The sequence below is a fragment of the Rhipicephalus microplus genome, chromosome 2, assembly GCF_043290135.1.
Source record: "Rhipicephalus microplus isolate Deutch F79 chromosome 2, USDA_Rmic, whole genome shotgun sequence".
NCBI lineage: Eukaryota > Metazoa > Arthropoda > Arachnida > Ixodida > Ixodidae > Rhipicephalus > Rhipicephalus microplus.
This window is the reverse complement of record NC_134701.1, coordinates 44,721,914-44,742,023: the sequence shown is the minus strand read 5'-3', so window position 1 is coordinate 44,742,023 and position 20,110 is coordinate 44,721,914. Positions and strand designations below refer to the sequence as shown.

At 45.0% G+C, this 20,110-nt stretch overlaps 1 protein-coding gene across 1 annotated transcript in view; it reads right to left on the bottom strand.

Annotated features, from left to right (window-relative positions):
- Window positions 1-1,704: 1,704 nt before the first annotated feature.
- Window positions 1,705-20,110, bottom strand: part of Stam (signal transducing adaptor molecule) — a 232,534-nt gene continuing 214,128 nt past the window's right edge. Inside the window, exons 12-13 of the mRNA XM_075886399.1 lie at window positions 5,448-5,554; window positions 1,705-1,959 (exon numbers count right to left, since the gene is read on the bottom strand). Coding sequence (XP_075742514.1) covers window positions 1,887-1,959; window positions 5,448-5,554 — 180 coding nt within the window. The 3' untranslated portion in view covers window positions 1,705-1,886. The remainder of the gene's footprint in view (window positions 1,960-5,447; window positions 5,555-20,110) is intronic.

The following is a 20,110-nucleotide window of genomic DNA, read 5'->3' as shown; positions in this document are numbered from 1 at the left end:
TTGCAGAAGTTTAACTCTCCATCTGGATTCCCCTGATAGAAAGAGATTATCCATTTCAATAAGTAAAATACATGCTTTTAAGAGGTTGATCGATGCATGACGTGCATAACCTTGAAGTCGGCTCACAGTTCTGTGGCAAAAAGCTTTCACTCGCCCAAGACTATGCATCGTGTAGAGGAAAGAAGCTGATCCTGCGGATGGACAAATGCATAGATCAGCCTGACAAGGATTTCAGCAGCTACGGTCCAAAACGCAATGCGAAGCCGCATAGAGAGTGGTTCTTGCCTGAAATGTCATGTAATGCACTGAAGGCTAATAACTGGTATTAAGCCGATGCATAGGTATGCTATATAGTATGCTTTCATTATAATGTCAACAACCCACCATGAAATATTTGTACGGTACAAAACTTCCAGATTATGCAAAGACTCCGAAAGAGTAATTGTCCGATACTTTGCTTCTGGCATTGCCATTCTATTTTAATTCTTGCTTGGTGGTTACACAGGGAAACTTAAGAGACCAACACTTGGTAAAGGTTGCGCACAGAAAATATCTACAAGACATATCCACAATCTGGTCGCCTGCAGACTCTCACCGCTGCTTGAGCGTTGTGGTGGGAGTCTTCAATCGACCATCACTTTTGAACTCGCAATTCCCTGCATAGCAACCATGGGCATCTTAGGTCAAGATAATGCTTCTCCGGGCTGACATAACACCGGCGCTCAATGATCCACGAGGCAGCACAGCTCTTATGATGCATCTTTCTGTAAAATAAATTTCGTGTGCACACAAGACTGCAAGAAAAAAAAAACGCCTAGGTGATATTGAACACTCCGAAGAGGCTTGAGATAGATATAGCTTGTGTTCATTGCAGCTAAATCTAAAGAAGCATCAGGTCTCAAGCATGACTACAAATTTGGCTTCACATGAAATAAGATTCCCACAATGTGTGCGATGTTCCAGAATTATCAACTGAATTCCGATTTTTGGCTTCATAGGTGATGGCTGCAGGCACGTCAGATGGCAACTCGCAGAATTAGAGGAGAAAAGCACACAGCTTAGAGCCCAGCTTCAAGAACTGCCACAAAAAAAAATAAATTATAAACCTGCCGAGTACAGCCAAGCTTATAACTGCTATAAATGCACGCTTCAAGGAGTTAAAAGCCAAACTGGCCATGCTTCATACAGCTGCAGTTTCAAGATCATAAATTCACGAATGTGAAGCTGTTCTGACATCATGTAGGCTTTTCAATGGGTATTGTAGTTCGTTTAGGAGAGTGTTTCAATATATCAGTCATGTATGTGAACCTTAGTTACGTTAGTTTTCTGCATCAGCCTTAAGCTACCACAACACTGTTGCTGACACAGTGTGACACTATATGCAAAAAAAGAATGACCGACATTGCCTACAACTAGTGCTACTAGAAAGTGTTTGCCATTTCTACACAGAAATGCCCGAGAATGTCAACGGGGAAACCATCATTGCCCTCACACAAGCATAGTGTGAAAGTTGTGGATTCGGCCCCCAATGGTGGCATGTTTTATTTCTTCCTCTTTCAGGTTTACTATGCTTGTATTAGGAACCAGAAAGAATGCATTGGCTTTGTTCGGTCACTCTCATAGAATTTCATCTGACGCAAAAGTGTTCAACATGGCACCGACCAACTGGTCCTCATAGTCGCAAGATAAAGATACACAGACAGGTGACAATTTCACACGAGTTTATTATTATCAAGTGGTCTGAAACACTTTCCTTTAAAAAACCTTGAGGCTACGGGCAAAGAAACCAAAGTGGCGTGTGCACTTTATCATCACCCAGGCAAGTGCTTGGGTGAGGAGCAATTTATTTCCTCTGAACGCAATCAATCTTGCTCTAGACTTGGGGGTCAGAGCAGTGGAAAGCCCACTGGTGTCGCCGGCGCTCCCTGGCCGGCCATGCTGGTTGCTGGAATGACAGCCCTGTAATAGAGACAGGGTAGAATGATGCTCTGCATTTTGTTGTATGCACCTTCAATTCCAAACTGGCTCTGTGGACAAAAGGACTCGGATCTCGAAGAGTGGCCAAACAGTGGGCTCATTAGCCAAATGGTGAAATACATGTGCACAAACTGAACTGCAAACTTCTACTTGTGCCATACTAAAAAAAGTTACCAAAGGCAAACAGATTTTTAGACAAAATCAAAACTAATAAAGAAGAAATAAGCCCAAATTAAGGCAACTATTGCTAAGAACTAAGGCAAACAAACACAAGCATATAAGCAGGCTTAGTCAATCATGACCTGCAAACACGTAATGCACTTGCACTTGGTCTTGCCCTACAACCTTTGCCTTGTCGGGGTGCCATGCTAGGGTCAGATAAGCAAGCTTTCATGCAAGTTTAGGCCAGGGATGGGCTTACAATCTTTAGCTAGGCATTTCATTTAACAGCACCCATAAGAGATTATGGTGGTACCTGTGTTTGCGAAAAAATGTTGACTATTAACAAAAGGCACCTTTATAAAAATTTATGTTAGAAGAACCTGTTGCTCAAACGAAAAGTCAATGCAAGTGGTCTGCAATACAGTAGCTCTACACCACCCATTTATACAACTGCCCCCCCCCCCCCCCCTCTTCATATCTGGCACAACTTGGCTCATACAACCCTTTCACGATATGCGACCGCCGTGACTTTTGCAGTGCGGGTGCATAGTATTGAGAAACAAGGAGAGTCCAATTTCATCCTCTTCGTCAAAATTCTCACCTTCTCTACATTACTGCATTTGCTGTCAGAGAATTGCCTGCATATTAGAATTCAGATTGACATCGAATCCATGTTCATGCTGTTGGCAACAGCCTCTTGTCAAAGGGGTCACATGCTGGTTCATTCCCATCACAATATAGCAATGAAGAAGTGTTTAGAGTTCATATAGTTGCCTTATGTGCTCAGTTGTAACTTAAATTTAGCATGGCTTGATTAAGTGAGCAGATATGGCACCATCAAGTTTGGTGTCAGTGAACACCAGCATGACAATAACATTTTTTATAGGTCCAACGTGAAAAAAAAAAAAAGTTGCTTACTTTCGAGTCTATTGTAGCCAATAGTGTGTTTTAATGTGGTTTGTTTACAAATTCAGTTTGTAGCAGCATTAACGAAAAAGGTAAACCAAAGTAACTTTGAAAACTGGTTCATAATGTCTAAATTTCTCCCGTACATGGGTCTGTCCTAACAAACCACACTTGTGTAAATGTCACGATTTCACCAACAGTTCCCACCAAATAAAAGCTACAAATGCAGCACTGGCTTCCAGTGATTATCAATGATGGAAAGTACCGTAATTACTCGATTCTACCGCGCCCTCGATTGCAACGTGCACCCATTTTTCATTTTCGCCCGCACGATCACACTACTCAGGAAAACGACTCTTTTTGAAGGCGTCTTCCATTTAAACATGTACGGGGAAAGCTTGTGCCCATCTGACGTGCAACAGAGCATTGCCGTCACTCTAGTTTTACCGTGGCCCGATGTCGGCACGCGAACTTGCTTCGCTCCCTTCTTCTCGACGGTTGTGGTGCCAGGTATGTCGAAGTAAAGAGGCGTCTGATCGGCATTCCTGATTTGCTGAAGCAGGTAGCCGTTGTTGTGCCGCAAGTTAAGGACGAACCTCTGAAAACTGTGAAGCTATTCGTTGTACTCTGGAAGCTTTTTCCATGTGCCCGTTCGCCTTCGGAGAGAAAAGCCTTTCCTCTTCATAAAGTTAGTTAGCCAGCACCTGCTCGCTTTAAACTGGCTCCGCATTAGCCCTTTTTCTATGGCTAACTGCATAGCCCGCACTTGGAGCAGTTCTGTCGTCACGGGCTGCTGTTCCGCTCGCTGCTCAAGCACATACTCACCAAGCAGCTCTTCAATTTGCGGAAACCGACCCTGCTGTGGTCTACTGAAGCCTTTGAGTAAAGCTTCGCTGTCGAGAATCTTCTGCTTCTGTGTCCGCCAGTCCCGCACACACGTTTTGGGAACTCCGAACGACCGCGATACGGCCCGATTTCCGTCGGTTTCTGCACATGCGATAACTTTTCTTTTAAAAGCGGCATCGTGCTGCACTAGTCGAGTTTTTGGAGTCGGACCTTCCATGCCATCGATGCTAATGCATTACAAGATGACGAACTCCTCAGCACATGTACGAAGTGCCGCACATGGGAAACACATAGGCAGAAATGGCCAACGTGCCATGCCGACGCATGTAGGGGGCGGCCATTTCGGAAATGCCGATTGCAATTGAATGATTGTATTCATGTCTTTTTTTCGTACTCGATTCTAACGCGCATGCGATTTATGAACTCGCTTATTCGGAAAAAAGGTGCGCATTAGATTCGAGTAATTACGGTATGTAAGGTACAAAATACGAGACAAACTTGCCGTCACTATTACAAGGATTGTCACATGCTCAACTGATAACAATGTATAAAATCTTGGTAGCACAGTCCGCCAGTGTTCCTTTGGGTTTGATAGTATTACTAGTATCTCATCTTAAAACCTACTTACGATGCCCAGCACTAGTAGAAAAACAAGACGGCACCATACAAGCAACAACCAAAAGAAACATAGTCTTCCTCTTTCTTTCATGCGGTCGTGCTGTTATGTCTCATAACCCCCAGTGGTAAAAGCACTGTCTCGGTGCTTAATCTACATAAATTAAGTCGAAGGCTTCAGCCGAGCCACGTGAACGGTGTCACTCATTGTTGGATCAGTTGGGATGATCTTGTACGTGACGTCAGCCACCTGGTGAAGATGACAGCAGTTTCTCGAACAGCCCCACATACCAAGTGGGTGACTAGAGAAGCACAAGTAAAACCCGGGGAGAGGTGCACGTTCCTATGATGACAATTGTAGAGCTGTCGTGAAGTGCAAACACGCAACATCTTGATTAAAAAACAAACAAAAACAGGCATCTATCAGGCTTGCGGCCTGTTCTTTGAAATACAAGTTGACTGAACATGCAACAAGAAGCTAAACATTGCAAACATTCTAGCTTGGTTCAGTATGCTTACCTAGGCTCTAGGATTGCGAAAAGGCCAGCTGGTAGCCAAAGGCCTGTTGACAGCACTTGAACTATGTTACTGTTTCTGACAACATTATCTATGAAAATGATATCCGACATAAAATAAAGAGTTTCGGCAATTCACGTGAGACAACAAGTGAAGCATTTCGTAAATTTTTGCACAGCATATTCATAGCTGGATACAACTTTAGAAGGTAGTGGGAATTCCACCTTGAAAGAAGATGCACACAAGCTTGCATCCATGTGCGCATATTTTATATAACGGATACCTCCGCCGACAAAGAACATCAGTCAGGAAGGCTGCCATGCTAAGGTCATCTGGGCAAGGCCTTTCCTTTTTGCCTTATGAAGTTGTACCCAACTGTAGTTTAAAACGATATTCACCCCCAATGTTGGGGCAAAAAAACTCACCCCGAGAATTGTGGAGACATGGGCATCTGTGGAAGCAGGCCAGCTGCCATGTTGCCTCGTGGATCCTGCACTCCGCAGGCAGCTCCCTCACCAACAGGGCCATAAGGCTGCGACAACGGAGCGTTAGAACTCACACACTGCTATTTATCAGGACATAGTGCAACAGCATGACATTCGATTTGAATGAGGAGTGATGGTGAAATAGGATGCCACTGAAAGTTATGCAAAAAGCTGCATCGACCTTTCACCTAGCCAGAGCACACTTGAGAACTTCTTTAAAGGAGCACTGCAACACCATTTAAATGTAGTCAGAAGAAGACACCAACATGCAGTGATTGCTCGTGTGAAGAACAGCCGGAGTTCACTTGTTCTCTGCAGCAATGTCCCCGATTCGTAACGCAGAATGTACGAGTTGGAACGTGCAACAAGTTCCCGTTTATCTACCAAGTAGCATAGCAGTGAACCATGTTCACCCTCAGACTCACCACATGGCAACGCTGAACACTTCTGGGGGTTTTATCATCCCATGAACAGTCATTTGCACCTTGTGGCGCACACGTGTCTCCTGGATAAACTGGATTTAGAGTAAGAAAAATCGAGCAGTAGGGGGAGTAGTGCTCGCACAGGGTTCACCATCATCATCGTTATGGTTAGCACGGTAGAGCCTGCAGTGATGCCTGGTGATGAGGCTGGGTGGTGGCACGCAAGACTTGAGTGGCTCTCTTCGGTATGTGGCGGGTGGCGCAAATGGCAGTCTCCCATGGTGGGTTCATGGAGGCCGCGGGTTGTCTCTCGTGGGCCCCTCGTGGTGAGCCGAGCACTGGGGACGCTGCCTTCACATTACCTTGTGTTTATTATGTTGATTGAGTGTCGTATTTGGAGTGGGAATGGAAGCACTACAGCCGTCAACATGTTTCAAACACCGTTCCGTTTTTGGGTGCAGATTTCCATCGGATTCGCCGGGTGGAACAGCCTCACTGGTTCTGCGCAAGCGCAAGTGCTGGCAATCCCGGCAGCAAGTGACGGAGGCATCAACTCGCCCAACCGGCTGAACAAGCACGCGTTCCCCTGTGAGGCCACCGAGACATTTCGCGCAAGCTGGCCACGTCTCACCACAGCGCTGTCATTCCGGGCTACCAAATCGACAGATGCATCAACATCGGCAAGCCTTAAAAGCAGCTGGAATGGCTTACGCCACTTCAGTGGGAATGGAAGCACTACAGCCGTCAACATGTTTCAAACACCGTTCTGTTTTTGGGTGCAGATTTCCATCGGATTCGCCGCGTGGAACAGCCTCACTGGTTCTGCGCAAGCGCAAGTGCTGGCAATCCCAGCAGCAAATGACGGAGGCATCAACTTGCCCAACCGGCTGAACAAGCACCCGTTCCGCTGTGAGGCCACCGAGACATTTTGCGCAAGCTGGCCGCGTCTCATCGCAGCGCTGTCATTCCCAGCTACCAAATCGACAGACGCATCAACATCGGCAAGCCTTAAAAGCAGCTGGAATGGCTTACGCCAGAATGGAAGCACTACAGCCGTCAACATGTTTCAAACACCGTTCCGTTTTTGGGTGCAGGTGAGTACAGCACCTCAACTTCACTTCAAAAAGTCAAGCAATGTTTGGCTGCTAGTGCTTCCAGGCCCACAAACATTGTTTCAATTAACATGTGAATGTGTGTTTATCGCTAAGTTGCTATTCATGTCCGGCGACGTAGAGCTAAACCCTGGCCCCCCCAAAGACGATCCTAACAAAGAACTGCTACAGCTCGTTAAATCACTGCACGACAAATTCGATTCCAAACATGAAGAAGTGATGTCTGCCTTGAGTGAAGTCAAAGAGGCTCAGTATTCAATGGAGCAACAAATCGCCGATATCGACAATAGGCTCTCGGCAGTTGAACAAAGCATTCGATCGTCAGAGGGGCAACAGGAAGAAAGTCTCGGGCCTCAAATGGCCGTACTGAACCAAAAGCTCAATGAATTTGAGGACCGTTCACGTCGAGAAAATTTAATATTTCACGATGTAGTAGACGCCGCTGCTGAAACTTGGGCACAGTCAGAAGAAAAAGTTTGCTTGATATTAAATTCAGCTTTAGGCTTGAACCTAGATAGCAGCGATGATCGCATTTCCCGGGTGCACAGGCTTGGCCGTTTTGTCCCTAATAAGTCCAGACCTGTTATTGTCCGGTTTTCATCCTGTAAACTAAGAGAAACGATCCTCTCTTCCAAAAATAAGTTAAAAACAAGTGGTGTTTCCGTAAGTGAAGACTTTTGTAAGGCAACCAGAACTGTCAGAACAAAATTGTACGATTCTGGCAAGAAAAGCGGCGAACTTTTCACTGTGAGGTACAACAAGCTGTATATCAACAAAAAATGTTACATTTACTCCCCTGATACTGACAGTGTCTGTGAACTGCATTTGGGCAATGCCGCCAGTACTGCTGAACTGTCGTCTGCCGCTACAAACCGCCGTCCTGATGTGTCTTTTTCCTAACAGATGTTAGGCATCAGCAACGGAGCCAGTCTTCTCAAGGCTTATCATTTTTATTGTCAAATGTGCGCAGTTTAATCAATAAGCGCGACGCTCTAACACCTATTATTGATTCATGCGCTGCTGACGTGGTTGCATTGACTGAGACCTGGTTGACCGATAAAGTTTATAGTGAAGAGCTGTTTCACTGCGACAAGAATTATGTTGTGTACCGTCGTGACCGCGATTTAAAACCGGGTGGTGGCGTTCTAATTGCCGTTGCCGACAATATAGTGTCTGCTAGGATTGCACTTACAACGTCCTTAGAGTTGGTTTGTGTGCGTGCTGTCATAGACCACCAAAACACATTCATCTGTGCCTGTTATCGGCCGCCAAATGCACCAACTACTTTCTGCGATGAGCTGCATGACGTTCTTAATTTTCTCGTCTCAGAATTTCCTCACTCTCCGTTGCTTCTTCTGGGAGATTTTAACTTTCCTAGAATAAGTTGGGCTTCGCGATTTCCCTCCGTTTTTGGTTCGTCCGTTGAAAGTCAATCTTTTATTAACTTGTGCTTAAATTTAAATCTTGCGCAACTTGTATCTGGGCCTACTAGAACTGGCACTACTTCATCGAACAGACTTGACCTGGTCCTTGTCAGTAATCCTAATTTAGTGCATTCATTCACTTGTTTACCCGTAATAAGCGATCATTGTTTTTTACATTTTTTGAAAAGGGCCGTGTTACATGTCAGAAAAGCAATCCAAAATTTATCAGAGATTATGCGAGAGGCGATTGCACAGCAATCAATAATGAACTTGCATTATTCATTGACGAGTTCATGCCAGAATTTTTTAGCCATACTGTAGAAGATAATTGGACATTATTTAGGAACAAAGCCACGTCACTTGTCGCTAAATATATTCCACTGCGCAGGCTTTCCGGAAAGAAACGCTCCCCTTGGTTTTCAACGACACGAAAAAGATTATCAAACAAGAAAAAACGCACTTTTCGTCTTGCGAAAGGCTGTCAAACATCTACTCTTTGGAATGGTTACGCAAACACATTGCATGCATATCGCATCGCGTTAAGAGAAGCAAAGGTCGTCTTCTTTAATACATATCTACTTCCTTTCTTTCTACTAATCCATCGAAATTTTGAAGCACTATTCAAATAAAAAAGAAAAATAACATATTTCTTACAGATACTGGTGGTTGCACCATGAGCAATGAAGAATGTTGCATGGTTCTAAATTACACCTTTGCAAAGTCATTTTCTGACTGCTGTACTGCCACAGTCCCGTACATGCGCAAAAAAGATTTTTTTACCATGGATCCACTTGTTGTGGATTTTGCGGGGATTTTAAAGTTAATTCATAGTTTAAAACTATCCTCTTCCTGTGGAGCGGACGAAATTAATTCGAAATTTCTGAGAAATACTGCTGTGTACTCCTCTGTATATTTGTATGTACCTTTTCACCCAGTCTATTGAGTGCTCGACTTTGCCCGCAAATTGGAAGGCGGGGAAGGTGGTACCGCTGTTAAAATCAGGTAACCCGCATTCTCCTCTCAATTACAGACCCATTCCACTTACCAGCGTACCTTGCAAAATCCTTGAACATATCATATTTTCTAATCTCGTTTCATTTCTTGAGTCAAACTCTTTCTTCACTTCATTTCAGCATGGGTTTCGCAAGAACTACTCCTGCGAAACACAACTAATATCGTTTATACATAGCATTTCTTCCTCTTTGAATTTTGCTAAAGCTTTTGACAAGGTGTCTCATTGCTTACTACTTCTTAAACTCAGTACTCTTAATATTGATCCTAACATCTTCAGTTGGATAAAATGCTTTCTAACTAACCGTACTCCATTTGTAACCGCTAATGATGCTGCATCCCCGCACTGTCATGTAAAGTCAGGTGTTCCTCAAGGCTCCGTCTTGGGCCCATTGCTATTTTTAATTTATATTAATGACTTACCTACTGTTATTAATAGCTTTATAAAACTTTTTGCCGACGATTGTGTTCTATATCATGAAATAACTAATCAGCATAATAACATTATTCTTCAGTCAGACCTAGATAACATATCTAAGTGGTGCTCACAATGGCTAATGTTCCTCAATCCCATTAAATGCAAAATCATGTCTTTTTCGCGTCGCTCTGGCTCATCCACTTCTTTCGGCTATACTATCAATAACATCAATCTTGATTATGTAACCTCATATAAATATCTCGAAATTCAGCTAACTAATAAGCTTTCTTGGCATGCGCACATCGAATACATCACTAACAATTCCAACAGATCCCTCGGTTACCTACGCAGAAATTTTTCTGAAGCCCCCTCCCATTTAAAATTAATGCTGTACAAAACGCTAATTAGACGGAAGGTTGAGTATGCATCATCTGTGTGGAACCCCGGTCAAAAAACATTATCAGCAATCATTGAGTCGGTTCAAAATCGGTCAGCACGTTTCATTAATTCAAACTATACCCGCACATCTAGCATTTCACTAATGAAATCAAACCTTGGACTAATTGATTTGCAAATTCGAAGTAAAATTTCTCGTCTATGCCTTTTTCACAAAATCCTTTACCAAAATAATTCACTTAAACAGGAACTCATCTCGCAACCTTCACACATATCGTCACGTCTTGATCATCAGTATAAAATTTTTATTTTTCTGCCGTACTAACGTTTTTTCAGACTCCTTTCTGCCAAAGACCAGTGCCGAGTGGAATCACCTTCCCCCCTCCATCGCCTCCATTGAGGATGTGTCATCCTTCAAGACTGCACTAACCGATCATATCTTAAGCCTCTAATACCTGAATATTGTTTAAATTAATTGGTTGTATTATTGTATTCTGTTATTGCTGCATTTTTGTTATATTACCCACCCCCTCTGTAACGCCTTTATGGGCCCTGAGGGTAATGTAAATAAATAAATGAATTAATAAATATTGTATAGAGTGTGTTTTAGCAAGCCACTACTAACCTAATTGATTCGGCTGACGATATCGCAGATGTAAGAGCAGTTCAACAAATATTATTGTTTGGTTTGCGTTAGACCGCATCTGTTGCCTGTGTGTTCCCGAGAGTGTGAGTGTTACCAACCATTGAGTGGTCAGTGGCACAGTGCTAGCACAGGGTTCACCATCATCACTATAGATAGCACACTAGCGCCAGCAGTGATGCCTAGCGGTGAGGCTGGGCGGCAGCTCATGATTTATGAGCGGCTCTCTTTGGCATGTGGCGGCTGGCGTCTCATAGGTGAATTCATGGCAGCGACAGGGCGGGTTGTCTCCTGCAGGCCTCTCATGGCGAGTCAAGTGCTGGCGATGCCGCCTTCGCATTACCTTGTGTTAGTTTATTATGTTGATTGAGTGTCGTATTTGGTACATTGTGTAAGGTGTGTTTTAGCATGTCACTAGTGATGTATATGATTTGTCTGACGACATTCGTCTGACGAAACATAGTGCAATAAATGATTTGGTTTGGGATGGGTTCAACCTTGTCTATTGTGTCCTTTTGTCCTGAGAGCGTGTCTCATTTCGAGGCTCCACAGAATGTATTGTAACATGACCATGTATTGTTATGACATAACTATAATCAAGAAATTAACCGACTAGACCATTTGTGCACGCAAATGAACACTCAATATAATTACGCATCAGAAATAAAATTAGAAAGGAAGAGAAAAAGGTACAGAAAATGAGAGCCTAAACGAAGCTAACAAAAATAGAAACCCACTGTACAACGCTAACAGTTTACAAAAGGTATGTTTGGGAGATGATTTAGGCTCCAGCCAAGAGTTTTGAAGAAACCCGACGTTTCAAAACAGTCTTGGTTCCTTCCTCAGGGGTGACTATGCAGGCTACGTAGCAGCGGCGTCTTCAAAGCACTCGCGTAATAGATAATGACCCACTCTCTCTCTCTCTCGTTTTGCTGTGGAGCGCATTCCATGTGTATACACTGGGGGAAGGGTTCCGAGAGAGCGGTTGATGTTATGGGCTGTCCTCTGTATGTGCCACCACCCGAGTAATAACCTTCTCCTCAAGTTCAGCTCGCTTTCAGAGATGGCCGTCGCTTCGAAATTTATCCGGTGATCCAACGTCATGTTCGGCGACTGCACTGTGCTCTTTGTAGAGCTTCTGCACATCGTTGGCGTCTCGCTTCAGTCGTTCCGGTAGGTTTTTCCTTTCGTCGATATACGAAGAGAGGCACTCGGCGCACGGAATTTTGTAAACGACACCAGGGGTCCTGTCCATTGTTGGCCGGTATTTCAGGTTGGGGAACAGGCAGCCCAGCGTACACGAAGGCACGTGTGCAATGCGAACCCCTTCCTTCTTGAAGATCAGCGCCAAGTTCCCTGAGCGTATGGGACCGGTACGCGTTTCGGGTGGCTGCCAATTAAGGTTGATTGGTGTTTTCGTATCCTCTGTTTCTTTGCGTGGCGGGTGGCGGCTCGAATGAAGTTTTTTTGGGTATTCGTTTTTTTCTGAGGTCCGCAATTACGCGGGCCTCTTCTTTTTTCATCTCTGTGTCATTAGAGCATAAGTTCCTTGCTCTCTCGAGTAACGTGGTCCCAACCGAGGCCTTGTGGCAGGTGGGGTGGGAAGAATTGAATTGAAGGTAGCGGCCAGTGTACGTTGGCTTCCTATGAACGAAGAACTCCGGGCCGTTGCACTTTCTTGCCACCTGGACGCCGAGAAAGGACAGGCAGTGGTCGCTTTCACAATCGGTCGTGAATTGTACGGCTTTGCGTTGTCTGAAGTTTTCAACTTCAGATGTCTTAATGACGCAAAAGCAATGGTACATGTAACGCAGAAAAAGCTTGGGTCGCGGCGAGAAGGGGCCGAGTGCTTTCTCTTCTATGTACTCCACGGTCAGGTTTGCCATCTTGACGGAGATGGAAGCTCGCATCGCGGGTCCACTGTTCTGCTTGAAAATAGACCCTTTGTAGTAGAAGTATGTACTGGACAGGCAGAACTACAATAGACGGCAGAGCTCGTCAACCGCCAAAGGAGTCCTTTCACTCATGCTTGCGTTCTCCTCAAGCGCAGAACGGGCAGCGGAGACAGCGAAGGGAACTGACACGTTAGTGAACAATGAAACGACGTCAAATGAGACGTCAGGTTTCTTCCAAACTTCAGGTTGGAGTGTAAATCATCTCAGAGTTTCGTACCCAACCAAACAAACTTCTGTCAAATGTTTTCATTCAAAGTATGTTTAGTACTTAAGGACAGTGCCACCATACAGTAGGCGGGCTGACGGCAGAGGAGGCAGAGGATTCAAGACGTGTACGCACTCGTGCAGACCAAGATGACTGGGGATGCTGCCGAGTGGCATGGGGTGCAGACACTCACTTTGTTGGCTTGGAGGAAAGAAAGCGTAGGAAGTTGAGGTCAACAACTTTTCGGCGTTCTGCAGCAGCAGCTTTGGCATGAAGCCGGAGCCAAGTCTTAACTTGGAGCAGTGCCTCCCCTGTTTCTTTCCGTGCCCGGAAAAGGAGCAGATTTCAATGGAAAGTGGCCATCGGCATTAGTGCGGCTTTTCGCTGCCAGGCGCCGCACACCGGATCAGAAATGCCACCGCCTTGTCTCTCGCGCTAACAAATGGCACTACTGCATTCGAAGCTGCTATACGGCTTGGTTTTCGGCTGTATTTGCATTGTTTAAGGTATTATAGAAACTTGTAAATGACAATAGTGAAGCACTTGTTATTCTGGACATCCAGCTAACTTGAAAGGCATGTGTCATTCGTGACTACTTGATCGAGGCGTTTGCGCTTCGTCTGCTAGGTCGATACGTTTAGTTTCCATGACGTTAGCTTGACTGAGAGCTGCCTTTCCGACTTGCTAAGTCTATTTTTGAGACAAACCTTGTCCACTAGCTAATACTAAAAGCTTGCGTGCATAATGTTCCCTGATGCTTGCTACTGTCTAGTGGCGTAGCACATTATTTGCAAGCCTGGAGTTCATGCGCTAAATAACATTAAATGTCACTAGACTGCTTCCAGAGATATAGGTTGTATCAGTTGTGGCCGACATGCTTTCCCAGGCAACTTCTTCAGAAGGCAGTGCTGTGCCTCCCACAAGTGACGTCGAAGTTCATGGAGCAGCGGTAGTATCGACACTCGTGAGTGAAAAAACTATTTCAATACTTGCAAGTGAAACCGAACATGGCGTACACCTTCAGCAGGTACTTTACAAGCTTGCGAATGGGTGCGCAGTGGAAGGTCCACTGAAGGCGGCTGCTTCCGAACTCTCTGTCAAAGGAGTCCTTTCAAAAGGAACGAAGGTCATGGTGCCAAGTAGCATGCAATCGGACATATTGAAGTGTGTTCATGAAGGACATCTCGGCATTGGAAAATGCAACGCCAGAGCAAGACAGTTGGTATACTGGCCCAATCTAAATTCTGATATAGTAAGGCTAGTTCGCAATTGTTCAGTATGCCAGACTTATGCTTATAAGCCGCTGCCAAAACAGCTAATCATGCGTGCAACACCGACTCGAACGTGGTATCGCGTGGGTGTCGACTTGTTTCAGTATGGTGGACAGCATTATCTCTGTGCCTATGACTCAATGTCGAACTTCCCAGAGGTTGACTTATTACCCAGAACCGCAGCCAGTTCCGTGATACAAAGATTGGGAGCTATATTTTTCCGTTACGGCATACCAATCGAAGTATGCATAGACAATGGGCCCCAGTTCGCCAGTTGCGAGTTCAGGCTATTCGCTCAGCAATTCGATTTCAAGCACATCACATCCAGTCCAGAGTACCCTCAGTCAAATGGCTTTGCCGAGAAAGGTGTACAGATAATTAAACGCATATTGAAAAAGACGAAAGCAGCGAATGAAAACTTTTGGCTTGGTGTCCTCAATTACAGAACAAGTCCATTGGAGGATGGGCAATCACCAGCGGAGCTACTGCAAGAAAGACGCCCGCGGACCCCCATACCGGACTTCGGACCCCTTGTTCCCACGCGAGTAAGGAAGCACCAGCAGAGCAACCACAGCAGACGTGTACTTCCCGGCCTCAAAAGTAACGACACCGTTCGCATAGGTGGAGAGACATGGATGAGAAAAGCCAAGGTTCTTAAATCAGAGGGGCCTCGATCCCTCCATGTGCGGACAGAAAACCGGAACATCCTGCGCCGCAATCGGCGACACCTCTTGGCAACGAGTGAGCCTTTTGAGGAAACGCTTGACGAGGAAGATGACGACGAAGAGCAGGCACCTGCCTCCGTAGAATCTCTCACGTCCGGCTCGTCCGCAGTAGTGCTAAGTTGTTCGCAACAACCTTTGCAACCAGTTATACTGCAGCGAAGGTCGCAGCATCAAACACGAAGTCCGGCACGTCTGGGATAAGATCAAAGCTTTCAGCTGTTAAGTCAATGACGTTGAAGGGGAAGGCTTCCACGGAAGCAACCGCAAACTTTTGACAATCTTGTGATCCGCAGGCCCAAGAGCGCAAGCCAGCTATCTTAGTTGCACTACACGTGCCTTTCTTTAGATATACTAAACCCCCGGCCGAAGAGCGCAAGCCAGCTATCTTGGTTGCACTACACGTGCCTTTCTTTACTATCTACTAAACCCCTACCCCTTCCCTCATTTCACTATAAAAGACTGACGGCAATAAACACAGGCAATCACTACTGTCCTGACATGTATGTTGGTGTCATTGAACATGGCCCGGCTGATACATAGGTGATCAGCCGTTCTCTTCGCATAGCTTTTGAGTATTATATGTGTTGCCGCCGAGAGAAAGTGACAAGAAATGAGGAACTATGCCAAGTGATTTCACTATTTGAGAACTTAAAGAATGAAGTCGTCGTGAAATGAACAAGAACAGCTCTATATGAGGCGCTATTCCTGATAACATGGCCTATGTTATGAACAGGTGTTGTTAATGTACAATGCAGACTATAAACTTTAGGCAAGGTGACAGGCGTGCAAAATGTGGACTGCTGTCAGTTGCTTGAGCTCGTATATGTATTCGTGGATGAATTGTTTTAGCCTTAATATCCGACTGCTCAGCTTTGTTTTGTTTTTTCCTTCTGGCCTCTTAATTCAGTAGCCGGCAAAGTAGAGTAGAGTCCGAATGGCTGTCAACCTGCACGCTTTTATCGCATGGGGCATACTCTTCAGCCCTAAACGAATGCATTCATTATGGACACAGTTTGTACAGGTTTCCAAAGCAGAACTTCAAAAATATTCAAGGACTTTCCAGGACCTGTTGAAAGTTTTTTAAAGACTCTAAGCAACATGGTAAGTTGGAAATTTTCACTCTAAGTTTTGAGAAATGGCCAATTTTATTGCACTTTAAATAAACATATAGATATTGCAATTATAACAAACAAAATGTAGTCTTAATACCGTAACTTCTCACACTTTCTCCCTCACTCTCCATAAGAAGAGGGCATGATGCCATGTCAGAAAGTTGCGTGCTGACGGGCTTCAACGCGCATGTTTAGTCGGGCCTTAAAGCAGTGGAGTCACAATATTTGTGGCTTGTGCGCTCACGATACAGGTGCCAAGATTCATTTATTCTCGCTATATAATTTGTGGCCTTATAAATATGGACAATTTTCAGTTCCTGTTTGTGGGGACTGAGTTGGGCAGGTACATAGCAGTGTAGCCGAGTTAGTCAGGTGATCGCAAAGCTTTGCAGGCATCATGCTAGGTATTGTCAGCTTTCGTAAACATGTGCCACACAAGCACTCGCAAAACAAATGTGCCGCTTTCACGACGTTTTTATCAGTCCTTTGGCGTCGAGTTCTTCGCTCACCGGTAATAAGTGAAAGCTGGCACTTCGAAAAACTTGTGACATCATTCAGCGATTGTATTCGCGATATAAACCTAGTTTAAGAGCTACGGCCGTGACGCGCACCCGCCGTTCGAGGTCCGAGTGCATACCAGTGATGATAAACCTGTTTTACGTACTGTTTTATTTTGATATTGTGACTGACTGATACGCGTGGTTTAACATCCCAAAACCACCATATGATTATGAGAGACGCCGTAGCGGAGGGCTCTGGAAATTTCGACCACCTGGGGTTCTTTAACATGCACCCAAATCTGAGCACACGGGCCTTCAGCATTCTCGTCTCCATTGAAAATGCAGCCGCCGCAGCCGGAATTCGATCCCGCGTCCCGCGGGTCGGCAGCTAAGTAGCTTAGCCACCAGAGCACACCGGCGGGGCTGCTGTTCTTTTCTTAGAGTGGCGCCAGGTCCACACCGGTTGCTGCGCATAGAGAACTCCACCTTGTCTGCCACCCTGTTTGAGTGGCGGCACCTAATGACAAGGAGCTGCACTTGCACTGACGAAGGATTCTGTTCTCTCACGCTTTTACTGGGCACTGAAAGTATAAAGGAGGCACTGGTCCCGTTCATTCAAGAAGCTGAGGAGAGCATCAAGAGTTGGCACGGCACGCAACTAGATGGCACTAGTAGAATCGCATTTTACGCCTTCCCCTGTGTCGACTGAGGGATAGAAAAAATGAAAATGAGAAAAGCAGTGGCTCACTGCATTTCACCTACGGGATTTAAGTTACTCATAGCAGTTACAGCTTGCCAAATAAAAGCGAGAAAGGGGAGAGAAAACAAAAAAGGCAAAAAGCTAAGCAAAATGATGGAATAGGGTTGTGGCCTCAGTACCTTACAATGTTTGTTTGTTTGCAGTCGCAAGCGACTGCCAGTGCAGACAGCGCGAACTTGGTGGTGTGCAACACACCTGTTTAACGAATAAGTACTAGTCCTTCCATGCTCATTGTGCTATGACATACTTCACACCAGAATGACCAGAATGCCAAAACAAGTCTACCTACGGCTAAAAGCTCATAATGATACCACTGGTTACATGCAACGAGTTGCGACAAAAGACAAGGTTGAATCAAAAGAGAGAACCTCAGGCCAACATTTTTTACTCAACTTTGCAAAGTAAGTTGCAAGTCTCTCGTTATGAGTCAGCATCGGTGTTTGCTTAATTTATTGCCCACTCTACGCCGCAGACATACCACAGTTATTTGTGCAGTACATCGCCATCTGTGACTCAGGTTCTATAACGCTTCTGCGGGGCCCATTTTTTTTTCTTGTCAACAACATGGTTACGTTTCTTGCTTGACGTTAGGCGCCTACTTGTGAAAGTTTGTGGTACTGGTTTGTGCACTTAGCGTGCACGTGGAAGGGCAATAAAAAATGCAGTTGCGGAACTTGAGATATTACACGCTGTCGTTTTCAATAAACAAAACAGGAGTGTGAAAACTGACATTAAGATTCGTACTCCCTGTTGTTTATTGCTGTGTGCTTGCATATTTAAGAGCAAATTGCTGTCTCTGGTTCTTTTACGCTGACTGGTCAGCCGTGAGACTTGAGATGCGAGGGCAGCTATGCAAAGCGTGCATGCCCTGCCCTTGTGACCCTATCAACGCTCTTTGCACTGATCGTCTATCAACTCGCTGATTGACTTCATGCACTCCATAGAAATGTTGTCAGAGTTCTTGCAGCAGCTATAAATTATGCGCACAGCCGTTGTGAACCTCAGGCTTCCACGGAAGCAACCGCAAACTTCCGACAATCCCGTGATTCGCTCTTTGGGGCAAGAAATAGTTTTGTTTTTGATGGCCTACTACCTATCATATTTATTCACTGGTGCCAATAGAGAGTTCAAGTCTGGAACTTCAAAAGGTAGAGCCGCCCCCCCCCTTTTTTTTAACGGCATTCCAGAAATAACGATCATCGGTTATAGCGATCATATTTCTAGGTTTTCTCGATATCCTGATAAGTGGATGACAATGTATATATGGCATTAGCACAAGTGCCTTATCAGAGCCCATGCGTCCAATGATATGTGGAGTTTTATGATACAATGGCCACCGTTGACCAAAGAGTTCCAGGTCACAAGACTCGGGATATAGTGACATAGGACGTGATCAGTGAAAGTGCTCAGCACTGAATGAAGGCTATATGTTTTACGCACTAAATATGCATAAAAAATATAATTATTAAAATTATGTGAGAGACGTCAATGCCCGAAAAAAAATGAGTGAAAGACGATTACGGTATTGAAAGAAGGTAGCATGTCGTTAGCACGAGTGCCTTGTCGAAACCTTTATATCTAAGGGCTGGGAGGCCTGTGCTCTCTTGAATATAAATGCCGCAGCAGCAACCTTTAGTGAAAGGCCGTGCTATGAAGTCCTTGGGCATGTAACACAAAGTTCATACATCTTAAAAAAATTCCGATAGCGATTCACTATTCAAAAAAGATTCATTTCCTAGAAGTATTGATCAAAGGTGCCACAGCCAAAATAGTATATGGAGCAACTTTTGGAGCAGAAGAATGTTACTTTGGAGCACAAAAATTCAAACTTGAAGCAGGTTAAAGAAAAAAAAAAACACTTTTTTGTCATAAAATACCTCATTTGGAGCAGTATAAATAAGAAGGCCGACGTTTAAATATATATATATTGCCGCGACATCTTCCCCTTATTCAAATAACGCACCTTCACCCGTGTGCAGCGCAGACACCATCGTACAGCACGAGCCCCTAGCCGAACCTAGCTCGTATGCGCCACGCAATCATGTTTCTCGGAGAGGAAAAAAAAAAAAAAAAAAAGAAGACAGCTGGGCCTCCTCTTTGGTGTTCGACTGACTCGTAGTTTTTCGACCACAGTCACCGAGCTGTGGGGACTGGTTCGCTCTTAATAAATACATTTGACTCGTTAGTGTGCTTCAGCATCCCTACAGTCCTAGTGAAGGTGCAGGGAACGAGTCATAGCCCCACAAACGCAAGACAGCGTAGCCCCAACCCCCTGAGTGTCGATGCTGTGGAGCTGACTCCTGTGCACCGAAGGGCCAGCCATCGTCTTTGAGATGGCTCGCCTGGGCTTAGTCCTTTTCATTTTACACCAAGAGGAACTCGGAGAATGAACACCGCCACAGTGATCACTCAGGTAACGCCGTCGCAAGTGGTTGTCGATCAACCACACAAGCCGCCAGTATTCTATGGCCACTCGTTCGAAGACGAGGAAGAATGGTTGGACCTGTTTAGAGAGTAGAGAGCTTGAATGAATGGGATGAGAAAGAGAAGCTTTGTCGAGTATATTTTGTGCTGGAGGACTTTGCAAAGACTTGGTTTGAGAACCATGAATCCTCTTAGTCTACGTGGCAAGAATTTTGATAAGTGCGG